Source organism: Melospiza melodia, chromosome 1 (genome assembly GCF_035770615.1).
Source record: "Melospiza melodia melodia isolate bMelMel2 chromosome 1, bMelMel2.pri, whole genome shotgun sequence".
NCBI classification, from domain to species: domain Eukaryota; kingdom Metazoa; phylum Chordata; class Aves; order Passeriformes; family Passerellidae; genus Melospiza; species Melospiza melodia.
Window position 1 is genome coordinate 148885177 of NC_086194.1, and position 26242 is coordinate 148911418.

A 26242-nucleotide genomic window follows, 5' to 3' on the forward strand; every position below is an offset into this window, starting at 1 on the left:
AGGGTAAGGAAGCAGGAGTACAAGTGGGCTTCTACTCTATTCTCCCAGTTGCAGGAAATGAGGAGGGAAGAGAGGGAGATCCAGCAGACCAATATTTGACTCTGAGCCAGCAGAATTTTGTGGGGTTTTGATCATGTTTACAGTTTACATGACACCACACCTGCTGATGACAAATGGGGATCACCTGTCTCAAAAGAGGAAAAGGATTTTTCTCAGGCATTAGCAGGGTTCATGGACAGAGCTTTAAACTAGGTCTGAAGGGGAAAGGCATGAAACCAGACTTGTTACAGATAAATTAGGCAGCATCCTTCCAGTGTCTGAGAGACATTGTGCCAGTGGGGTCCTTCATTCTGCTGTCTCCATGGAGGTAGGGGATAGAGAGCTGTGCAGCAGCAGACACAAGGGTTATTGATGTGTTAGAAGCCATGGAAGTGCTAAATTAGTGGAAATCAATAATCTTGTAGATCTTTTCCAACTTAAATGATTCTGCGCTTTTATAATCCTCAATGTATATGCTTTGTTATGTGTACAAAAAATATATTGTCTATATTACCTTGTATAATACATTTCCTGCACTGAATTGCATTAAATAAACATTTTGTTACTACTTCCCCTGTATTGATTGGTCCTATCTTTCTCAAGGTTGCTTCTAAGAGCAAAATCATGAACACCATAAAGTTGGTATTAGTCTTTTCTACTCATCAGGAACACTAAGGGGGTCAAGGTTTCAGCACAGCTGTTTCACAGAAGTACATGCAACTGTCTACTTTGACATGGTGAAAATTCCTTCCATTCTACACAGTCTTGCTCCTTACTTATCAGACCATGGTTGTGGATATTGACATATGAAAATTCAGAGTTATTACACTTACTCAAGTTAATTACTTGCTTCAGAACCAACTTGATAGCAACTTAATATTAATAATAATAAAATAAATAGTAGCAAATTTTCTATTCACAATCCACAACAGCAGATAACCATTTAGAGGAAGTAACAAAGGTTCACTGGTATAAGAATAATAACTCAAAAAGAGCTTACAACAACATACATGAAGGTAAGTAAACTCATAATATTCATTTCATTGAGTTTAAATTCATGGTCCCCAATACTTTCATATTTAATTAGAAATTATCCTTTTATAGGCTGGGAAGTAATTTCAATCAATCTTAGTTTTCTTTCTGAAAGTAATTCCAAAACTACTTCTAAAAAGCACTAAAATCAAAATTCATCACAGCACCACAAGGAAAAGAAACCTCTATAGGCGTAAACAGCATCAGTCATTTTAAATTTGTCTCAAAACTTCAGTGGGTTAACCTTACATACACAGATCTTTTTGCAGATCAGACATTCTTTAACCTGCAGCAGACAGCATGAAACTGGCATAAGGGCTGTATCATGTGCTCCAGTTAATTCAACAAAAACGCGGTCATGCGCCCACACTTGATCCAGATCAAATATGCACTCATTGTGATCCAGGAGCACGCAAATCTGGTATTAAATAACATGAAACCGTGGCCTTATATGACAGCACAGCTTTAGATATTTTGGAGATTTCATTGATAGGTTTTTCAGTAGGCATGTTTTTTCCTTTAACTAATCCAAATACTTATAGGAGCTGTGATGATCTTTTCCACATAAATCATCACATTTATGTAAATGAAACACAAAATCAGAAAAAAAATCCCGATTCCCATCACAACAAAGTTGAGTCATCTGTGAAGGGCTGGAGATGTGTGGTTGCAAACATTTTAAATAGCTAAATGTCCAAAGCAGTAGAAACCAAATAAAATCTATATAGTGAACCAATAAAAAAAATAGAAATCTTACCTTTTTCACTAACACTTTCACTTTCAATCTCTACATCATCACAACTTGTATATTCTGGAGTGGATGCCAGTTCTTCTTCTGAGCTACTTAATGAAACCTGGCGCATTTTACCTCCTTTTTTCGTTTTATGGGGCTTTGGTGGAGGAGGCCTGACGGATTCAGACTGGTCCGAGCTGAGCGAATCATTCCGTAACATGGTCTCCATCTTTTCACGCTTTGTTTTCCGAACAGCAGAACTGGGATCCAAATGGTGCTGTTTCCTTAAAGAATCAGAGCGCCTCATGTCTGGTCTTTCCAGAGGAATTGGACTCCTCCTAGGTGTAGGAGGGCTATGATTTGTGGTCCTCTGACGATTGGGACTTGGTCCCTGAGCCTCTCGAGTTCTTTCCATAGAGTATGAACGTTGGTTTTCCATGGCGGCCCTGCGCTCAGACACTGATCTTTGTCTTGATGGCCGTTCCATCCTGAGCATGGACATCCGAGAATCTTCCAGCTCTGTATTTGCCAGCGAGACATCGCTGTGCCTGCGTTCGTGTCGTGCGCGGGACACTTCGGCGTGGATACGCATTTGTTCCTCATATGGCTGCGGCTTGACTGGATAACGAGCCAAATTAGGATCACTCCGGTATCGTGCCTGGTATTCCTCTTCCCTCCTTTGCCTCTCATATTCTTCCCTGCTTTGCGCATCTTCTTCTTCTACCGGATACTCCTTGGAACGCCTGCGGCTCCTCCTGTTGGAATCTCTATAATCACCCAGTTCAGGCTCTTCGTACAACTGGGGCCCACGCTGTGACCGCCTATCTGAATAATCTGATGGTGACCTGGGCATCGCACTGTCTGATGTAGCATACTGCGAGTATTCGTCTCTCTCGTCCCTTTGGTCGTATCTTCTGCTCTGTTCTCTTGATATTGAAGGGCTTCTTTTCCTAAATAATCATGGCAAGAAAGCAGAAAGAGAATCCTGTCAATATTTTATGTACCACAAATATACAGTTAATGCTAGTTCAAAGATAAAATGACCAGCTGATGGAAAAAAAAAATCCGTTCATTGCATTTTTTGTGAATATGCTCCCACATTTTCTGTACCAAATTAAAGAAAGGATGTCATGCTATAAATCTGCTTACAGTGCGCAGTTTGAATAAAAAACAGCTTTGAAAGAAAAACGCTGATGTGACTTTATAAAATATAGAAGACAAATACTTAGGCTACTTTGTAGTCATGACTGGTTTACAAGTACCAAAATTTTATAATCCTTTAAATCATTTTACAGCAATATAACTTGACCATATACTTGTCTTCAATGGAGTTTTTTAATCACCATGAAAATTAGGGCTAGAAAAATCATTCAGTTAGTTTATTCTTTTAGCAGCTGTTATTGCTCAAAAACACACATTTCAGTTCCCACAAAACTATAATTTGTGCCAAGGGCAGAAAACAGACAAAGATTCAATGGCAGCACTTTTCTAAATCAGATGAACTCAGAAGTCCTGAACTCAGAAAACAAACCACATTTTTTGCTGCGAAGGGAAAGAGTTTCAAAGTGCTGCCTCTGTCTATCTGATAGGAGAGAAAACATTATTTTCACAGCCAGGAAGGAAATGCAGTCTCTGCTGAACAAGAAAAAACAACAGCTGTCGGTGCAGAGTGTGCATGGCCTGTGGGGTGTCTGGCAAACTGGCATCCTGTACTGTTTTAGGTACCATACAGAATCATTAAACTGTGCTTGAAAGATTTGGACCCAGTATTGCCTTGTAAATAGTAAAGTACTTTAGCTTTGCAATGGCATGTAAAAATGAGGAAACTAATTAAATCTTGCAAAAATGAAATTCTTAGTGTGAAGCATGACAAGTTCTGTAAGCATCATGCAAATGCCTATTTGCTTACAGTGGAGCTAAGACATCCCATCTGTGTTGTTACAGAGGTGTGTTAGTTCCAGCAGAAATTATAACCTCTGTACATTTTACAAAATCTCTACAGACTCTGCTGCTGGGGACTCAACTTGAATAATTCTAATGTAACATGAACAGAGTTTCAGAAGGCTAAAACCAGAATGGCCAACAGGAAGGGACAATTAGAACAACACAACTACCCAAATACAGTTTGCAAAGACATAGAAGCTTCATTAGGACAACAGCAATTAGATGCAGAAGTGCTTTAAGGAAGACAAATATTTTTCACTTAAGTACTTGAGATGATGAAAAATTATGCCACATCCCAAAATAAGTTGTTCCAATAGAAAATTACCCAATTCCTGAAAATTTCTGTCATGGCTATAGCAAAAGTGTGCATAACTTCCTCTCCCCTCTTCCTCATATAGGAAAAATCTGCATTCACCAGATACAGGCATTAATCCATGTGAATCTCATTGCAAAATCAAGACAAATACATGTACACATGAAACGTACACATACTATACTGCCAATACTCACACTGTCTATACTCAGTCTATATAACCTTCATGTGTCTTCAGAGCCACATTGTTTACATCAATTTGATCCTCCAAAGCATTCAAACTCTCTAGAACATATGGTTTGTAGGATCAACTCCATGATGAACAGTGCAACACACAAAGCCATACAGATTCTAGTTTGACAAATCTCATGTGTGTCTTGGAGCAGCCTGAGTGTACACATGCTTCAGTATTAAACTTCTACACACTTATATCTACAGCAATACAAACAACACAGCAGTAAGAATTGGTTTAGCTACAAGTAGAAGATTATATAAACATACAAAAAGCATGCACATGTGTATATATACATAAAATAAATAAATAAATATATCACTCCATTTCACAGCAACCTCATATGGATACGATCCTCTTCTGATGACATTACAGCTATAATGTCATGGGGGGGAGGCTGAGGGGGATAAAAGACATGGATTTCTGTGCAAGTGAAAATATTGTTGTAGACTTGCTGCTGAGTAAAATGTATTTCTATTAAGGAAACACATCATCAGATGAACTGCCACAAGACTTACTAAAACGTACACCTGTTTTTTCTATGTTAATGAGAGGAGAATGTGCCGATTTAGCATTTTATTTTTTATGCATTTATACAAACATTCTCTAACCTCATGTGCTACATTTACTACAAACAGTAATTTTCCTTTCTCCATTTAAGATATAAAAATAGGAAACCATCTATGGCTGACAGTAATGTGAAGAGCAGCTGGGTCCTCAATCTACTCTAACCTTTAATGAAGGAAAAAGCTTTGTATGGCTGCCCTGTGTGTGGCAACTACTAGGGCACATGCAAGAAAAAGGACTTACCTGCAAATATAGTGCTTTTCTTCAGAGAAAGCAGCCTAACAGAAAAAATGTAGCTAATTGAATTCCTGGCCTAAGTTGACTGACATCATCAGGCCCTCTTTCTAATTAATTTCATTCCTGTTGAAGTCAGCTTACTTCACTACTGAAGTTACTGAACTAACCAGAAGCTGTAGTACTGTCCATCAGAAATAAATTAACTGTACTGTACACCTGATCAGCCAGAAATCTTCTGCAGGAGAGGGCTCACCCTGCCCCACAGTCCCCAGACCCTTAGTACTAAAGTCTGTCATTCTCTACTGAATATCATTGCACAATTTGCCTCCCTTTAACATTCAACAATTTTTTAATTTTAAAAATACCTGCTATATACAGAGTTGTACAATGAATGCTATACATTTCAAATCAGAGTTATGAAATCACAGTAAGAGGCAACTAGTACTGATGAAAACTTAAGGCCTGTCCCTGCTATTAAAAATCTGCTGTTATTTTTATATCACTCGCTAATTCTCACTCACCTTCATCTCTCTAAGCCATTTCTCACCACCATTAATTACCCTAAAGATATCTTAATAAAACCCTTCCATCAAGTACCCCCAGCTGGATACACTATGGAAAATGACTACTCTTGCCTTCCCAGGACTTCCCTGGAACCTTAAAAGCTAAGTGAACTTTAAGGGTGTGATATGCACCCTCCAGCTGCCAGCTGAACTAAGCACTATATATCTCTTGTCAGAAGGATTACCACCTTTTCTGAAAAATCCTCCAGGCCATTGTGATTGCTACTTGTTTGAAACAACCATAAAATAAAATCTCTATTATGGTTTAAAAACTGCAAAAATCTCTTTGTCAGGCACATTCTATAAATGGGTTTTTTTTTTCAGATTCAGAATATGAAACTTATTTTTTCCTACTTACTACTGTGTATTTATTTTTATTGTAATTTATCAATACATGAAATTTGGTCTTTTAATACACAACCCATAACCCTAAACTGATGGAAACTTTATTTGCAGTGCACTACAGATATTACTAATATTATGGAAAAGCAAATAGCTTGACTGTAATCTGTACTCCTGCTCATAAAGTTGAATTATTCAACTCCCCCACATCACAATAGAACTCAAGTACTTAAAAAATAGCATAGAAGAATATAAGACAGCTATTCAACTTTGATGGCTGTGATTTCCATAATGGAACTAAATATCTTGAAACTCTTTGACATTCACTTGGATTCTGCCTTAAAGAGAAAAACTCTTCTGCTTTGATTTAGGTTTTTAGAAAATTGACCCAAATGTATTGTAGAAAAGGATATTTTAAAAATTAAGTCTCCGTCACATTTCAGAAGTCAGAGACATTAAAAAACATTGTAATATGTAAAGTATTTATATCACTGTCAAAACTAGATATCAGACCCTCCTGCTAATAATCTTTTCCTCAGACTAACAAAATATACATTTGAACTGGAGAAAGCCTTCATGAAGATATAATTCTAAAGTTGTATTTGACCACCTGAAGCATTCTGCAGTTACTTGAAGAGTATGATTTATCAGAAGCTTTGGGTCAATTAAAAAATTATAATTTGGGTCAATTAAATAATGCTCTCAGTGGGCCTGAGCCATCAGCTACTTGGAAATGAATACTGTCCATCTACTTGTAAGACCTAATTATAATTTACTAGAAAATACTTTCAAATTTTGTTCTCTCTTTCCTATAAATTATCAAGGAATAAATTTGAATGGAAAATTAAAACTGAAAATATCTCTCCTGCATATATTGTAATTCTGCTTAACTCAAAATGTGATCCCTTCAATACATGAAAGAATAATTCAGAGAAGGTAAAAAATTGACATTTGCCACCAGAACTTTTTCACAAAAGCCATTCAAGATACAGAGCTTCTCATTAGAGACCTCATCAAATACCCTGAACACAGCTTCATTTCTCCTTTACTGTATGGCTTCTGTCAGCAAAAGTGCATTTGTTGGCCCCTGAGCGATCGTTTAAGAATAGTTCTTCTACTATTTGAAATCCTGTATTTCTATGTGTTGAATTCAACAGTCAGGACACTTGTTTAAAACAGCAGTGACAGGGAGCAGATAAAGCACTTGTCCCACAGTTCCCAGGCCGCCAGGAGCTGAGCTGGGCACTCTCTGGACCTTGCACCCAAAGCCCCATGAGCGCAATGAGCCCAGAAAACTTGCTGTGCAGCTTTAGAGTCTGCCTGCCTTTCACAGGGAGGGTTCTACTCTCTCATTTAGGAAACCATCTCCACAGACCTCCTTTGCCAGACTGAAAAATCTCCAATTTTTTTGGCAGTGGTTTTAAGAGGCTATCTGGTAATGATTTAACTTTATTCTCCTCGTAACTTCTGCCTCTGCTGAGTCATACTGTGCAGGAGAATTCATTTTGCACATTCTATGAAGCAGCTATGGCTCCCTTGTTGAAAAAAGATGTATTTTTTTGACTTCAAAGCAGTTCCAGTTTTCATCAAGATCTCTCTTTACAGTTACTCTATGCTGTCTAGTTTTATACTAGATTAAACTTATGATTTATCAGTTCCCCTTTCTTAGTTTCTCACCCCTCAAAAAATGAAGAATGTAAGCAACCAGTGCACAATTCACAAGTTAATTAATTTAAACAGCCTACTTTGATAAATTGAAAAGGTGTGTATTGCATTTGACCAATGTGGTTTTCAAAATTTGTTCTGAAGTACATCTAACATTCACATATCTAAGGAATCCACTAGGTAAAGCTCATGTGAGACAATATTTCCTTCCTCATTTCAGCCATGCCTTGCAATTTTACCTTATAGAAACCATACTTAAAAACATTAGAATACATTCCAGCTAAATATCTCCAAAGAATATGAATTAAGCTTACAATGAATATGAATTAAGTTTACAATTTAATAAATTTCCTGAAGCATGAGATTGGTAGAGCGGATGTTGATCTCTATTAGATTTTATCTGAAAATAAGAATTCACTGACTGCAGGCTTGTATCAACAGAATGAAAGGAAATCTGTAGTAACAAAATGTTAATATAATTAAAGTCACCACTGATAACAATTTTGCTTTGAACTTGACATGATTGCACAGATATATGAAACAATACATTTTTATTCTATACAAGAAATTCGGCAAAAATTCAGCATTGCAGCAGGGCTACTTTCAATTTGTATGAGGAAAAGAGTTACAACATGGAAAAAACTGCTGAACAAAAGAGGTGATTTAAGTATCAATTGCTAATTTACAAATTTTTAGGTAATACTTTTGTTTCACTTTTTTTTCTTTAAATAAAAAACAACAGAGATAGGAAAACTGGACTAACATCAGAAATTATTTTGTCATCCTTTATTTTGCCTGAGTATTCAGCAGCTCTTAAATCATATAATATTATTTTAGAGAACTGCAAGCTGAGAAATAAAGCAACAATATTTTACTGAGTGTTCTTTCAGATATATTGAAGAATGCTTACCTCTTAAAAATAGGTTAAACATGCCAAGATTTTTCATTATTTCTACTTCTGAACATTTTCAAAATTAATATTTTGCTAATTATTTCCACTTAATAGATAAACAAGCAATATTGCACCTTTTCTTTCAGTAAAAATTTTGTCCCAAAAAAGATAATAATCAAAACTATAATAAAGAGTAAATTGATTAGTTTTCAAGAATTGGTAGGAATGGGCATTCTTGTTATCTGCATCAGTACTGACACTACAGAAACCATTTGCAGAAGGGTGGAATCAATTAACATCTGTCTAACAGCAGGATTTAAATTACTTTAAACACAGGGTGTTAAAAGAATAGTAGCTCAGAAAAACACTGACATAAGAATGAGTAAATATAATACTGAACTGTTACTAAAAAGTAAAAATAATATAAAATAAAAGAACATTTCAAAATTCTACATATACTATTTTTATTAAAATAAATATAATGTTTCAAGAATTATTTTTATCACAGAAATTAGAATACAATTTAAGAAACTAAATTATAGAGTAGCAAAAGATTTTTTAAAGATAATATTTGCATATACTTGAAGCACAAGAAAAAGTTTTTCAGTACTTCCACTGAGTTTTTTTACTAAAAGTAAAAATATCTCCCTAATCATCCCCCTAGAAGAACAAGAAATGTTGAGCAGAGACATTGTTTTCACACAACACATTCGGCATCTTTCTTCCCTGCTTTACCTTTCGATCAGCCACTGCACATCTGGGTAGTTGGAAGCCTCGGGTTCATGAGAATACATCAATTTCTGCTCTCGCTAGCGCTTTCATTTAATCCTCTAGGTTCAGTGAAATCACACAAACAGTCTCTTCATTTCGAGACACAATTTTTTAGGCATGTATTTTGCAAACCCTTCCCTGCCCCCAAAATGTAGTTATAAAATATAAGGCATCCAGGAAAAAAATAAAGTTCAGTGTCTGCAACAACAGCAATTCAAGTCAGAGAGCTGACCCAATGGGAAGCTATTGAGAGCATGAGGGGAGTGTTATAGTTTAATGCTGTTACCATGTGCTGTATATAGCTGGAGGTCAAGTAAGAATTTACCCTATAAGGAGGATTATGGTACTTAGCTGATTAGTGCCTTGCTACAGTACTATTGCCTACAAATGTACATGCTGGTCAGGACATTTCATTTAAACTATTTTTCAAATTCGGCAGGTCCAGTATTTCATATTTTGTGATATTAGTTCCAGCATTTTCTTTATGTTCTAGGTCTTCAATAAAGTTTTGTATTATCATACTTTTAGTCTGAAGTTTTAGTTTTAGTAAGAAGTCAAATTTTGGCATAATTTTCAACTATTAGGCTAAAATAGTTGTGGCATGTATTCCAGTCTGATGTGTTGCCCATACTGTAAAACTGAAAACGTTTTTCTTACACAGTTAAAAAAAAAACAGTGAAAATCAATGAAAAACAGTCATCAAAACTCACATTAAAAATATGTTGAAAATGTGAAAATAATAGAAAGCAAATGTATATCTTCGTTTGCCTTAAATAGATTATAAATACATTTTTGTACAGTTTCCACAGCATTTTCTACCTATGCAAACTAGCTTATGAATACATTATGTTTATTATAAAGCACCAACCAAATCTGACTGCAATATATTTAAGTCATGATAAAGTAGCATGACATGGAAAAACTAAAGACTTAGCAGAAATCTAGATTTTCTTCACCTCAATAAGAGTTCAGATTCCAAGGAAAGCATTCTGCCATCAAAGTTTATTTGTTCAGCCATCACAGAGAACATATTATAATAGACTTAATCTATACATAATTTCATCTAATTTTGAGTCCAATCTAAGCGTTTCTGTTTCTTACCAAAAGGATTGTTCAGCAGGTGCTTTTACCAGCAGATGGAAGTATCCTGGTTCTTCAAAGAAAATCTTTAAGTTTGATGACAGGGAGAATTTTCTTTCAAATAAACACTCCATTATTGTGTGGGCATTATTACCATTACATAAAAATTAAAGCTATTTCAATAATGACCAAACTAAGAAAATGTCAGTGACATGAACTGTCACTTGAGAATTGTTTTTCCTAATAACATCTGGAGGCTATTTTGGACTGTTGAACTTTTAAAACTAACTTTACTAATGAACTTGAGTCAGTACATATTCTGTTTTTTCTCTCTATCTTCATTGTGTCCACAATTACAATATAAATGTGATATCATACAATGAACATAAGTCTTAAAATATCTCTGTGATTCATATTTCAGTCTGGAAGAGATGAAATAGATCATACTGAGCTGTTTTGATGCCTCCATAAAAGAGCAAGCATAAAATAACCGCTGTGAAAATGTCCAGTTGCCTCAGTAATGGGAGGTAAAGACCCATTATTAAATCTTGTGAATTCGATCAGTGGTGGCTCATCAATGAATGATGGGCTGTCTGCACCAGCTTCTCCAAGACCAAGATGTCAGGGTAAATGTGCTCCTGCTAGGGAACATCAGCTGGACAACTATGGAATGAGACAAGGGCATTAAATAACTCTTGGAAATTACCTTGGTAGATAAAACTTTAAATTTCTGGTTCAACTGTAATTCTCAACATACTGCTGAGATGAGATTAAATGTCTGTATTTTAAAGAAGCACCTAAGTCTATCATAGAAGCAGACCACAAGTTTAGATGAAATTAAGTTGTATTTCTGTAAAAACTATAGCACCTGTGTTATGTGTTGTTAGGACACGCTTTTACAATGTTTTTTAAGCAAAAGAACTTTCTCCACAGTAGTTTAAGCAGTGGGCTCACAATCCACAGCTGTTATTCACCAAAATGTTCAGGATCAAATGGTTATGGCTGCCTAGACAGAGCCCCTTCAGTTCAGAGCCCCTCAAGCAGGAGGTTAGGATGGAAATCATGTCTGTGTTGCCGGGTTTTCAGAGACACTATCTGAAAAATTTCCCATCACACTACCATGTAGTAACAACCTCACAGGGGATAATAACAGCCTGGTTTTTGAAACATCAACAGGTCAAAGAGACATCCTTAGATAGTCAGATCAGATCTCTGATGTAGGTATTTCTACCAGCATTACTTTGTTTTTCTGCAGTGCTGAGACCAGCTCAGGATATTCCTCCCTTTTATTCTCTTATCATCTGTTAGAGATGTCTGCACTAGAGCAAGCCTTCCCTAAAGAGGCTCAATACAAAGCCTTCTGAAAAGAAAATATATTCATGGATGCCTGCAAAAATCCATATGGAAAATCACTAAGTACTCTAGAAAGTGTGTGGAAGTGAACACTTGGAAATGAAAAGGGTAACATGGCATCTTAGCAACTTCTATACAAAAAGGTGGCACTCAGTTAACATGACAACAGTACAGACCACATAGAGGAAAATAGCAACCACTTCTAGCAGGAAGCAAAACAATACTGAATAGTCTTTATAGAACTACTAGCAACAAAATAGCACTGAATAAAATTCACTGAAATGTTGACTACGTTTCTTCCAAGAAACAAAGAAACATGTGTGGAAATCTAAAGCAATTGAAAATGAGACAACTAAAATAAACTTCATCTTGTAACATAAACAAGTCCATGGATGTATTCTACATTCTACTGCAATGGAGGTAGACTTAGTTACTCTAGTTTTACTTCTAAAATAAGATGACAGCTTTTTATATTCCACAGGAGAAATGAATACACATTTTGTAACTTCATGTATATATAAACAGCCCAACTCATTCATGTTTTACAGTTCCTGTCACCAACATTATCTGCTTTACCAAATAAACTTGTTTCCAGCAGGATCCTACAAAGTCGAGTGATGAAATTCTGACTGAAGTTCAGACTGTGCTATTAGCAGATTTTTGACATAACAGTGGCCACTTTTTCCATCAATTACAGAATTACTGTTATTGTCAGATTTTAGGGACCAGAAGTATGTTTTAAGTTAAACTTTACTTTCATTGTTGACCCGGCCACGAAAGATTAAATGTTTGCTCACTGAAGCACTTTTCAAGAATAAGATCAACTGGATAACAGGCTGGGGAGCCAGGCTATAAAAATTATTCAAGATGCTTGAGTTGACAGAGCAGAAAATCACAATCTAGTTTCAGTAATTTAGTTACTGTAATTTAAACAGTAGAAATGGATAGTTGGACAGATCTGACTTTTACAATTAGCAAAGAATATTTCATGGTATATAGTAATTTTGAAATGCACATTGAGGTGAACTAACACAAAATAGTTACAATATTAATAGATTCATATACAAAAAAGAGATAAGAGAAACCATGATCAAGTAGTTTGATTTCCTTCTTCCTGGATACTTTTACAGAAATGAGATTAATTCCAGATATAAATGAAACTTTGCTGACAAGGAATAAAAAAATTAAATTAAAATCCTTATATTTGGCCTTACAGTGGCACCAAGCTCATTTACTGTTATCATTAGAGAGATCTATCCCAAAACAATGAATCTGATTATTTTGGATGATTATTGGATTATATGCTATTAAAAGCACAACCTGAAGAACTATTACATTTCCAATAGCTGGCCATTTCCCTACTGCTGTAAGTCTTGTAGCAAGGTGAGAAAAACCAACACTACTCTGTTGGAATTGAGTTTGATTCATAAATACATAGAAATTTGGAGTAGAGGGTGGAGGGAGAGGCAGAGGAGAAAAGGAAGTGAATAGTTATAGCCATGTTAGAATGTTCTTGCAGCATATAAAAACCACTTAAAATACAGGGAAATTCTTAAGAGAATTATCATCATCAATTCCTCATAGAAAAGAAGACATTTTCTAAGGTCAAGTTTTTGTGAAAAGTGGACTGAAATACATCACTGGGGTAGTGGCTGTGGACATCACTTCTTTGGCGCCTTTTTGCTTTTTTTGACTAGTTTCAATATCTTCAATAACATATTAGAAACTGACTGTGAGTGAAGATCTCAGCTGCAGCTGCTGATCAATAGAGTGAAGGGTAAAAGCTGATATTTTTGATACAGAAGCATTTTCTATTCAATGTTAGAAAAATACAATATTGAAACACAAATTTTGTTTCAAAAATAGAGAAATATTATGACGTATTTTCTCTTCCTCATTCCTTTAAGCTAAGAGGAAGAACTTTATTTATGTTTTATGATGTAAGAGTGCCCTGCCTGGCTGATTGCTTATTCTGCACTTGCTCTTGTGCCTTGTGATGTCTGTTCCACAACAAAGTTACACTGCACCAGCATTAGCTGGGAGAGGATAGTTCCTCCCAATGCAACATACCCAGAGACCTCCAGAGACAAGTGCCAAGGCAGATTCACCTACTCTGCTTCAACATTAAGGTAATGTCAAGTGGAAATTTTTTACACTGAAATATGAAAAAAATGTCAAACTTCTAAAGCCATTAGGAATAATACACATTTCTGCACGACAGAAACTTAACATGAAAAACTCTTTAATAGCCAAAGATTCAACATTTTAGCAGACACTATGAACAACGTTTGTCAAGAATCATCAAAGATTGAGACCCACAGGCTAGTACAGCAAAATACCTGAGGACTTTGCAAGACTGGCAAAAGTGGGCAATTATGCAATTCATCCTAATTCAACTTAATGCAAAATTCTGTTTTCTCTCTTTCTCAACATTTTCAGGTCAGGTCAACCTAACATTAGAAGGGCCATGTTGTCTCACTGACTGCAAATGGTATAATGTTTTCTTCAAAAACTCTGGATTTGAAAAAGAGCCTTTAACTTGTACAAGAACCTGGAAGATTTTGTTTGGGATTATCAAAGATAATGGATCTATTTATCACAAAAAATAAAATCATGAAAGATTTTAATAAAGACAATTATATGATTGGCATTTTATGCAAATTATGTATAAACAGAGGGACTAACACAGGGGCCTGTAAATCCTGCAAGAACCTGGACTGGGAACTGCTATTATCTTAAAAATACAGGGAAGCTACAAACAAACATAGGCATAAGCATTTCAGTGAAGTGGAAAAAAATGTTTGCATTCATTATTTTATATGGAAGGTGTATGTATTGCAATCAGTATTGATCACCAGCTGGTACAATAGGCAAAGGATCTCATTAAGGTAAATTCTTAATCTAAGGAAGTTGTACTCAAAAAGGTAATGAAATTGTCATTAATAGTGATTTAGGAAAAAAAATAACAAGAACAGTAAATTGAGACTACAGCTTTTCAAATACTGCCTACAGAAATCAAAAAATAAAAAACAGTGCCTTGAAAGACAGACACAAAATAAAATACAAACCAGGATATTTCTAATCTGATACGTTTCTGTCATTTCATCCTCTGTAATAATAATGCCAGCTAGAAACAAGAAGGAGTGTTGTACATTCTACAGGAGCTATAACTTGCTCAGTGTAAGTACAGGCTAAATACCTGTGCAGGAACAAATCGTGATACTCTTTTTTATTTAGTTACCTAAAGACATGCTCAGAAATATTCCTGCTTTCAAATGTTTCTTATCATTCCCACTGCCAAGTTTTCAAATATAATTTTGTTAGGCTTTATATGATTAGGAATGATTTGTCCCTTATTCTTCCTAGCTGGAATGGATATTGCCCCAAAGAATCTTCTGGTCTGGAAGGGGACAGCATTTCTTCCCAAGGGCACCTTCTTGTCTATCAACTCAAAGGAAAGTAGGGAGTTAACTGAGAAACTTATGTCTTAATCAGCCTTAAACTAGCAACAAGATGATAATAATTTACTCCTCACCTTAAAAGAAAAAGGGCAAACAAAGCACACACACACAAAAAAACTGCCCTTTGTCTCTTAAAAAATATGGGGGTGGCCAAGATTAAGAATTCAAGATCCCTAAGGTCCTTATACTCACAAACTCTAATTTTCAGTAAATCTCCATGATAGAGTTTAACAAGAAGGAGTACAAGTCTCCATATTTCATTGTTTATGGCAAGCTTGCAGGTGCCCGAAAATGTCTCTGTGGCAATTATCTTATAAAAAATAGGAACAACTGCATGACTAAAGTTAGGATAAATATACCAGCACTAGGAACCCCAACAGAAATGCTCACATAAATAGCCTTCAGAAGTGAACAACAACAGGTAATTTTGATGAGGACATGTGAAAAAGCAGTGGTATAGCGTGATTCCATGACCAAGCTCAGGCCTCAGCTTAAGAGGGGGTTTTTAATATATATTACATCCAAAGATCAAGTGACAATTAATCCCCTGAACTTCTTTCTTAAGCTCGTTGACTATTAAAGGGAGCTTCAAGTCAGACTTGATTTCCTTTCCTGATCCCCTCTGCTGTCAAGCTACCTGTTGTCTAACAATAATTATGCTAATTTCATATACCACACCAAGACATAAATACTCCAAATATTCTAACACAGAAGTTCATTTGTTTTGGTGCCCAAGACCCAAATATAGGTCTCTTCCAGCAACACAACCTGAACACATATTGTATTGCAAAACTTATTTTCTGCTCATGCATTTTTTAAACTTTCCAATTCTTTTTATGTCCAGTAGTTCACTGGCATACTGAGGCACACAATGCCAGGTGGCAAAAGAGTTAATTAAAAGAAATCCACTTTATATGGACACACTTTTCATATTTTAGTTAGCCTCCCTGAATCCACATGTATTCTTGTTCTTTGCCATCAAAAGTATCTTGTGACCTTGGTTAAACCACATTACCAACACAAGGGATCCAGGACCTCTATGATCTTACACCATTTTTTACAAAGGGGTAAAAAATGAGGTTTCAGATGCAGAGCAGTGAATCAATTCTCTTCCATCAGAGAATCTATTTGCAAATCAGGCCTTTCAACAAAATATATTTTTAAGCATTTCTCTTCAGACCATTTTTCTGACAAATCCTACTGTCTTTCTGGGTCATCTTTTATGACACCCCTTTCTGAGGTAGGCAACAAAAAAACAGGCTTTGGACTGAATGGTATCCCCTCATATGAACAGGAATATGCAGGCTTTTTTCAAGCAATGATTCAAGATCATCATGGGGGATAAAACTGAAACACATTCATATAAGAAGCAGATAATAAGCAAATAGAAAGATTAAAATCAGCAATTTAAATTAGAAAACTCCCAGAATTCTTGGTTTGAGGCGACCTGTGTGATTATACTACAGTAACTAGTACACTGAGGAATAATTGTACAATTACTCTCCAATTTCTAGCAATTACTCTTACAGCTAAAATTATTTAACACTCTATCTTCACTATTCCTATTCAATATTGTGCAGAGTGGCGCCTAGCCATGAAGGCAATTTAGGTGAAATCACAACACTTAAGCAAAGCCTCCAGTGCTGCAACTGTATGAGGGAGTTTCAATGCTCATTGCCCATATATATGCTCCTGTACGGAAACCAAGATGCATAGAACATCAACACACACACACTCTGATTGGAAGTAACACTTGATTCTTCTGAATTTGTTACTTTAGTAATGGATCAAAAAGTAGTAAGTCCATGGCAAATATAAAACCTTTATTTGGAATTTAGATGGAAAATGTAAAGTATAAGAATATATGACTCAATCTTCACAAGCTACTGTACTGCCAGAACAAGAACACAGATTACTCCTCAATGCCTTCAGCACAAGAAGAAATGGAGAGAAAGAACAAAGAAGGAAGAATACATCTGCACAACTTCAAAGAGGAGGCTGTAGTAAAAGAAAGAGGAAGAGAATCCAAAGAGCGTGTGCACCATAATCTGCACCTACTGTAAATGGCATTCTCTTCATTACTTTTGGAGGCCTATTTAGTGGTTCTGATATCAACAAATTTAATACAGCAAGTAGTCTGAGATTCTCAAAAATGCCTAAACTCTCCGTCCATATTTCTTTACTTTTCCCAAAACCATTACATTAAGACAGATAATCTTCACCAGAAAAACTATTTTCCTCTTATTACTTTTATCTCAGTAGAAATGCTGTAGGGGATTTAAAACCTCTTTATAGCTGGTCCATAACACTCAGCCAAATAGCACTGTGAACGTCAGAAATCTAAGCAAGAAACTGTTTAAAGACATGTTCTTTAAAATAATAAGTCCTGACTATTGACCAGACCATTTTTTTCTCTCAAAAAAAGTTTAATATAGAAAAACATTAATAACTCTAAACATTCTTTGTGAATATTCAGTATAAAAAATTTATCTTAATAGTGACTGGTTGAAACAAAAATTTTTCTTCTATCCAGACTACTGCTTTAAAAATATTTTTTAAGACTTTATTATACTAAAGAGTAAAAACTACTCTAGGATCACTAGCAATTTTCTGTGACTGCAGAACATGCATTGTCTCATCTTTGAAGAATTAGTCACCTACTCCTTGAAAGCTGATGTTCCTGTCACACATATTGTAGTGGTGGTTAATAACACAAAATTTATTCAGTCAGGACAACTATCAGCAGCCAGTAAGTTTCAAAGCCTATTTAAAATGTAAGTTATGAAATCAAGTCCACTTAGTCATATCCAGAGAATTCAAGATATTTCAACAATATTTAAAACAGAACTTTTAAAAAAGGAGGACTGGCAACAGGAAATAATTATTCCATCTGTCATTGGATGGTTTATTATACTTGACTTTACTAAAACTTTTCATTTTCTCCTTCTTTTTGTTGTGATAAAAATAAGACAAAAAAAAAGTATTGGTTGAAATTCAAAACGATGCATCTTAACAAAGCTTAATCTGACATTTGTCGAGTGTGATCATCTCCTGCTGATATCACTATTAACAAAAATATGGCATCCTCTAGAGTCCAAACCCTCTACATCTGGAAAAATAATCCATTTTTAAAAATCTCATACTAGGTTAGATTTTCTGATGGAAAGCACAATATCAGGGGGAAAAAAATTTCTATATGGATAACCTCAGCCTTTATTGTAAGTGGCTAAAAGTAAGTATTGGTGGGAAGCCTGATTTTGGAAAGACAGAGATGTCCAAGTAGACATAACTTGAATTGCAATTCCAGGCACAACAGATATTGCAAATTTTTAAAAGACGTCCAGAGCTCTGTCAGGATGATGAAAGCTGGCTGAGACAATGGGCAATCATGCCATAAGTTTAATAAAGTTTCAAATCTTTTAACCAGCAGAGTGTTGACAATTCCATCAGACAGTTTGGTTTCACTGTAAACCAGTTTTCAGGGCTTAAACAGCTAACATCAAAACATTGAATAAGTGCATGTTTATGAACTCTCTGGACCACTTTGTATAGATTAAGATTTATACTTTTATATAAATCATAATATTGCTATTTCAGCGCACCCTGATCAGATAAAACAGAGTAAAAGAGATATTTCTGTTATGTTTTCATAATGAACACAAAACCAAACGCAGCAAGTAAATGTCTTTATAATTCAAATCTTTTTTCCTAAATTCCAGATTACATTACTTCTGAAATAGAAAACAATTTACCAGTGCTTCTAAAACATTTTGAAACAAAGGACAGTAAAATTAAACACGTTATGCTGTTGTAGTTAAAACTGCACCTGTTTTTCTTCTCAGGATCTAAGGGGGACATTATACAAGATATAAAATGACTGCTGGATCAAAAACGTGAGAGGGAGAGATGCTTCGGAGTATTGCACCTACATTTGTCACTTTTCCAAAGACATTTGTATGGAAATTTCTCAGTTATCAAGGTTCAACATGCCCCTGAAGTATGCTCCTCAGAGTAAGAAAGCCCTGGAAATTTTTACATGTATTTTCTCTCTTGAAAATCATACTTCAGTGAATTCATCAACTTGAGGTTTCTACACATCACATCTTTTTAAATCCATAGCATACCTTGCTTCCAAGACAATGAGGTTGGACCGTTTTTATTATCAGCTTAGAATAGAAAATATATTAAAATACAAGTAAATTATATTTTTCTAGTATTCAGAATCAAAATTATTTTTTACAATAAATGCATTAATGCATTATTAAAATTTCCATCCCTCTGGCATTAAGTATTTAACTACTTTTACCTATCTTTCCCCAGTATTAATTATACAATGAGATAATTATATAAAGCAACTGGCATAGTGTCAAGGTGATTTTCTGTTCTGCTAATGCATGTATTTTTTGAGCCTTTAAAGGGCTAGGATTTTTTCCAGACAGTTTCTAAAAATCACCATAGTATTTAGTCTCTAAATATTCTCTAAAACTCCATACTTTTCCTACTGGAGAGTACATGCTGGGGCTGCATTGTACTTTCCAGTTGAAAGAACAGCAAAAGGAGAGAACTGCACATTTATTCTGATATTCACTAGAAAAAACCTTTAATCCCTGCAAAACAAAAAACATGTTCACTCTGAGAGGCACAATAAAAATTGCAATAAAAAATCCTTTCAGCAAATAATGACTCATGCATTTAGGCTTTGTTCATTCTCTCTTATGGCTCATACGAAATGCTACAAAATATTGGGTCACTGAATATATAAAATGTAACTGCACACTAGTATCACAAAGACATGTTCCTTTACAGACTCCTTTAATAACAGGACATAGCTAACAAATTCAAAATATGCAATGCAGTCTACTGAATAAACCATAGAAGTGACGTGTCTCAGTTTACATTTGTGGCTGTGTTTAAGAAATGTGATTACACGATGAAGAAACAACAGAAGAATCTAATCAGAGGTGGCTTTCTGAGAGAATTCTGTGCCCTGCACAAACAGAAATTTCCAAAAGAATTCTTAGAGAAAGTCAGTGAAAACAAAATCATCAGAGGAAAATATACAGTAATACATAAGCAGTCTGATTTTGGTTTATTTTCCAAAGAGCAGACAACAAAAGAGAAGAAATATCTCCAATAATTAAGGTTCTGAGTCACTTATTTAGAAGCGTTATATTACAAAAAGCATAAGATGACCATAGAATTTAAAACCTCAAAAGGAGACTGAAATCTTTTAAAAACTATTATCTTTACTCTTCTGTGAGTCACCAAATATTATGCAACAGCTCTGGATATTTGAAAGCATACTCAGTTCTTCCACCTTTGTATGCAATAAAAATTTCATTTATCTACTCATCATTTAGTCACTGCAGATAAGGGAGATCCATAAAATTTCACGGGAAGAGGCAGACTTTTTGGTAGTTTATTTTTAAAACTAAAGGCTAAAAGAAACCAATTCAAAATTAGTTTTACAGAGAGCTTTTGCAGCCATCATTTTTTCAGCTAAGCCCTTTAAAGCACACATAGAGACTTAATCAGTTTGCCTGTTTGTAGGAATAACCATGGGAAGAGAGAAAAGAAGAACAAAAGAGAGAATAATTCCTTACCTTACAGCAATTGGAGCTCTGCGAGATGAATGGCTTTGGTGCACAGACACCTCAGGCACTCACCATGGAATCCTAAGGCCGTCAGTGTTTGTGGGGGCTGCAAAGGAGTGGTGATCACACCCTGCTCCCTACGAGCACCGAGAGGGTGAGGTGGGGTCCTGCAGCTCGGCCACTGCAGGATCCAGCTGGGAGATCCCCAGGGGGAGCAGGGAGGAAGCACCATGCCTCCACGGGCACAGGATGCCTCTGGGAACCACAGGTATTGACATCTGCTCTCTTTGGCAAATGACAGGTCATCAGCAACTCATTTTTGCTGACTCACCAACAGTAACCTGATATGCAGAGTCTAGATGCTCCAAGTCCATCTAAAAATGACTCATGCAATTCTGCCAAAATGAGCAGCATACCTATAAGCCTTTATAGAGGAATACTGTCCCACAAATGTCCATATTAATGCCAGAGAGAAGTGTTTTAAGAAAACCTGCAATCCAGTTCAGAAAGTAAAAGCTCAAGTTCCAGCATGTTCATGTTCCTTAAAAATAATTCACTAAAATAATAAAAAACAAACAAATAAACAAAACCAGAAAACCGCCAAGCAAACAAAAAATCCCTGCCCCAAAGTACCAAATCACCCAGTGATTCACTGTGTTGTATTCTAGACAGAGTGACTTCCCAAAACAAAAGACTTAAGAAGGGGGGAAATGCTGAATTTCCTTCTGTAAGCTTGTTTAAAATTAACTACAGGGAAGCATCGCCGAAAGCTTGTAACTCAGGGTTTCATAAACCTGTACCATAAAAGTGATGAAAGGGTTAGTCACAAGCAAAATCTTTCTTGTCAAATTCACTACAATTTTAAACTTGAACATAAAACTGATGCTGTCAAAGGTACATTAAATTTCAGTATTGCTAACAAAGAAGGAGTGATTTTCTGGACCATTTTGCACATTGAGCCTTATGTTGCATTCATCCTGTTATCCCTACCAGTTTAAAATAATTTAATTTCTATTTTACTACCAAATGACATCAGAAATACACAGGAATTATATTTTTTCTTTTACTTTGAGGTACCTATATAATGGTATTTTAGTAAATCATGTTTATCTATTAAAAATGAATAAATACTATGGCTAACATTATTAAGACTATATAAAGATCATATCAGATAAAAGTCATTAAATTCAATAAATATATTTTTGCTGCATTCAACAGCAATAAAATTTGATCTGTCAGATAACGAGTGTGTGTATGTATATTTGAAAGCCCCTATCTGTAATTCAGAGTATACAGAAAAAAATCAGAACTAGAAAACTAAACAACACATGCACCCAAACCCCTATCATTCTGTATCTTAAAATAAAAATGAAATCTAGTATATTTCACCCTGGAATTAACAGATTTTACAGATTTTACTCCATCTGACATGCTACAGTGTGATACTGCTTTTAAGGATGCAAAGAAAATAGCCTGTGGTTCACTCCCTCTATAAAATATGGGACAAGAACCTTAATTCCCAACATACCCCTCAAAGGATGTACAATGCCTGTAATGCTTCCAGAGCACTGGAGCCCCCTCCCTGTGCGCTGACCTGGGCACATTCAGACAGAGTCACACCTGAGAATCTGCTCTCCCAGCTCCCCACTACAGTCAGGGCAGAGGGAGGCAGAGGTTTCCAATGGGCAATTCAGAACAGAAAACTAAGTTTAGTTTAGGTTCTCTGAATGATCCACTCAAAACCCTTTCCCTTAACTATGAAGAGAGCCAAGGGAGACAACCTTCAAGCTAGAGTTAACTTTCATTGTGTAGGGTCTGAATGAACTACCACAGCTGTCATGGCTAAGAGCTGATATCTACATCTCTTTTGGATGATGTTTTGTGAGGAGAAAAAAAAAAAAAAAAAGAAGAAGAATCATTCATTTACATGGGGAGTTTCCAAAACTTCAAAATGAAATTGAAAGTTTTGCCTGATATTGATCTTTACATGTTAAGATGTCCAAACTAGAAATCATCATCATCATCATTAAGACTCAATTGAAAATCCAGAAGGAAAGCAACCTAAAAACATTATCAATGTTGTTTTCAATAGAACTAGTGACCATTTTACATTAAAAAGAATGAAAAATTTCATAAAACAAAAGGAAAAAAAGAAACTCCAGACCCAAGGGACCAGGTGATTTTACCTTGTTGGAAAGAACCAGTAGTTTAGGCACTCCAGAGCAAGCTCCTTAAGTCATCTGTCAGTTCTTTAAACTTACTAGAAAGAAATGGCACTTAGAGAATCTAAATTTCATCTCTTTCATAGGAAGAGATGATTTTTTTTCCTAGACCTACTTATTTATCTCCTTCTAAAGGAAGACCAGACAAGATACAGACTTCTACACTGTAGACTTACAATGTCAAAAGAGAAGAATCCAAACTGAAGCCAAAAGCATTAAACTATCCCAACCAAAAAAATATCCTAAACAAATAAAAACAAATCAATAATGTAAGAAAACAAGAAAAATAGAAATAGAAAAGCCATGTTCTAAGATATAAAATAAGCTTATAAGAAAAGCAAGTTTTACTAGGATCAGAGTACAAGGGAAAAAAAATCCTGTTCTTAACTTTCAGACTGTGTAGGTGAGGTATGTGTGATGCAGCTTCCACATCATGAATTGAGATGAATGGCATATTGATCTAAAACTAAACAAGTCTGACATGTAGTCATACCTGATCTGGATGTTGTTTAAGAGTCTACTTTTAATACTCTGCCAATGATTATATAACTTTTCATTACATGAAATTAAAAAATATTAAAATAATTTGTTTAATAGAACCCCTGTGCATCTTGGCCTCCTTTTGCTTGTGTTTTCACAGAGAAATAAAAATTATATAAGCAGGTTATTTACTGCTAGAACAGGGAGCATTCCACAGCAACACTGAATTTTGGGGTAAGAGATCTTGAAGATCTTCTAGTTCCAATCCCCCTGCCATAGCAGGGACACCTTCCACCAGACCAGGTTGCTCAGAGCCACATCCAGCCTGGCCTGGAACACTTCCAGAGATGGGGCATCCACAACATCTCTGGGCAACCTGTTCCAGTGACTAATCACCTCCTTTTTTTTTTAACCATTTTGTGCAATCTACCCTATTTAGGTTTAAAACTAGTGTCTCTTGTCTGGTCACTGCAGGCCCTAAAAAAAGTTTTTCTCCGTCTAGCATGTAAGTCCATTTATATATTGAAGGCCACGATCAGGTCTCCCTGGAGCCTGCTCTTTTTTATTCTTTGATATTTCTCTAAAATATTTCAAGCAGAATTAGAGTCCTTGAAAGCAGTAAAATCTCTCGTAGAACAAGCATCAAAGTTGAGGAAAACACAGTGTATTTTTGCATCACTATTATCCTAGTGTTGCCCCTTTATATGTCGTAAAGCCCAGAATCAACATGTATGTGGCTTTTTAGATACAAAGGATACCTGCCCTGCATTGGTCTCTATTCCATTGTTCTACAAGACAAAAGATTTAAAGTAAATTTTTGACATCTATATTTCTTGCCACCGTTCTTGTTTCTCTTCTTGCTGCCCAACTCACATGCTGTCTATCACCATTACACACCTGATAAAAGGATGAGACCATCTGGCAGGAGTGTTCTTTTCTCTCTCTGAATAACTAGCAGCCAGGATGACAACATTGCCCTCCAAATGTCCAATGTGAATTTTGAAACAAAAAGAGAATTGACTGAGACCGCATCAGGTTTAAAGCAGGATCTGAAAGCAAGGTCTTTTTCATTGATAGTGCCTCACTTGGTTTGTTGGTTTTGGCTTATTTTCCAAAACAGTATCAAATAACTTTTCAAAACAACCTGGAGAGCTTAAAATTTATTTTAATAAGTGGCTTCATGGAATAATTTAAATGTCAGGAAACAACAAAGGACTAATAAACAGTTGTTATAGGATTTATGTACCTTGAGCAAAATTTTTAAAATTTAACATATGTCTTTTTAGTTGACATTAAAAAGAGTTCATTATTTTTGAACAGGAAAATATTCTTTTATATATTTTAATCACAATTTCATTAAAATTTACAGGGAAAAGGCCCTAAGTCTAAAGATGTTTTGTAAACTGAGAAAAATTGGAGTATTGATTAGTTAATCAATAGTGTTCCTGAAAGGTTCTGATTTTTGAGTTGATATTAAATAAAACTATTTCACATTATTCAGTCAAATTTTCAGTTGCTAACCCTGCATTATGAGCATCTCCAGGCTCTGCCTACAAATATAAGAACAATGATATTTTATTTAGTAAAAAATTAGTATTCTATACATGTTACAGAGCTTTAAATAACACAGAAACTGAATTGTAGGGTCATAGATACCTTCCACTAGACCAGGCTGCTCAGAATCCCATTCATCCTGGCCACAAACAGGGATGGGGCATCCACAACTTCCAAGGACAACCTGTGCTGGTGCCTCAGCACCCTCCTCATAATTTTTCTTTCCCTTTTGTTTTATCTTAATCTACCCTCTTTCAGTTTGAAACCATTGTCTCTCATTATTACTGCACTTCTGATAGAGTCCCTCTCCATCTTTCTTGTAGTTTCCCTTTAAGTACTGGAAAGTGCTATAAATTCTCCTGAAGCCTTCTCTTTGTTTTTAGTTTTTTGGTTTTTTGTTTTTATTTTTTTTTGTTTTTTGTTTTTTTGTTTTTGTTTTTTTTTGTTTTTTTTTTGTTTTTTGTTTTTTTTTTTTTAATGCAAACTCTGCAGAGCACTGATTTTTTTATCTTTCTGGTTGTCCTCTGGAACAGGTTTATGGGTTTCTGTTGCTGAGAACCCCAGAGCTGGGCACAGTACTGCAGGTGGGGTCTGTGAGAGCAGAGTAGAAGAGCAGGAACATTTCCCTTGACCACACTTCCCTTGAGGCAGGACAGAACAGGACTGGCTGTCTGAGCTGTGAGCCCACATTGTCTTGACAAGAAAAATACATATTCTTGAGCTGTATCAATGCCTCGTGAATCAATCCGTATTGCTGTGACAATTTATTGATACCAGTTGAGATAAAATTAAGTGACTCTTATTGCATCAAATTTTACAGGAAATTCTAAATTTTTGTTAAATAGAGAAGACATTGCTGCAGTCTGTTGTGCTAGACTGACCTGCCAAAAAAACCCCAAAGAAATAAAATTTAATAGTCAATGGTTTTAGATAATGTGCAATTTTCCTGCCAGTATGTGTTTTAAAATAGTTTGTTGAAGCACTATATTATTATCCCAAATATAATAGCCAATCCAACAGAACAGTTCTAGCCAAAGCTCTTTCTAAATGCTGGTGAGTATAAAAATTTTCTTAAGGAAATGCTAGTGAAGTATATATTCATTATTCTTCTGAGAGACATTCAGGCACTGTTCAGTATTATCTGACTTGAGTAGGGAACTTTTGCAGT

At 35.5% G+C, this 26242-nt stretch overlaps 1 protein-coding gene across 37 annotated transcripts in view; it reads right to left on the reverse strand.

The window, feature by feature from the left end:
- The window catches only part of RIMS2 (regulating synaptic membrane exocytosis 2), a 444419-nt gene that overhangs the window by 252151 nt on the left and 166026 nt on the right, over nucleotides 1-26242 (reverse strand). For all 37 annotated transcript variants that reach the window (XM_063171188.1, XM_063171404.1, XM_063171366.1 and 34 more), the window contains one exon: nucleotides 1829-2754. In XM_063171188.1, coding sequence (XP_063027258.1) covers nucleotides 1829-2754 — 926 coding nt within the window. The remainder of the gene's footprint in view (nucleotides 1-1828; nucleotides 2755-26242) is intronic.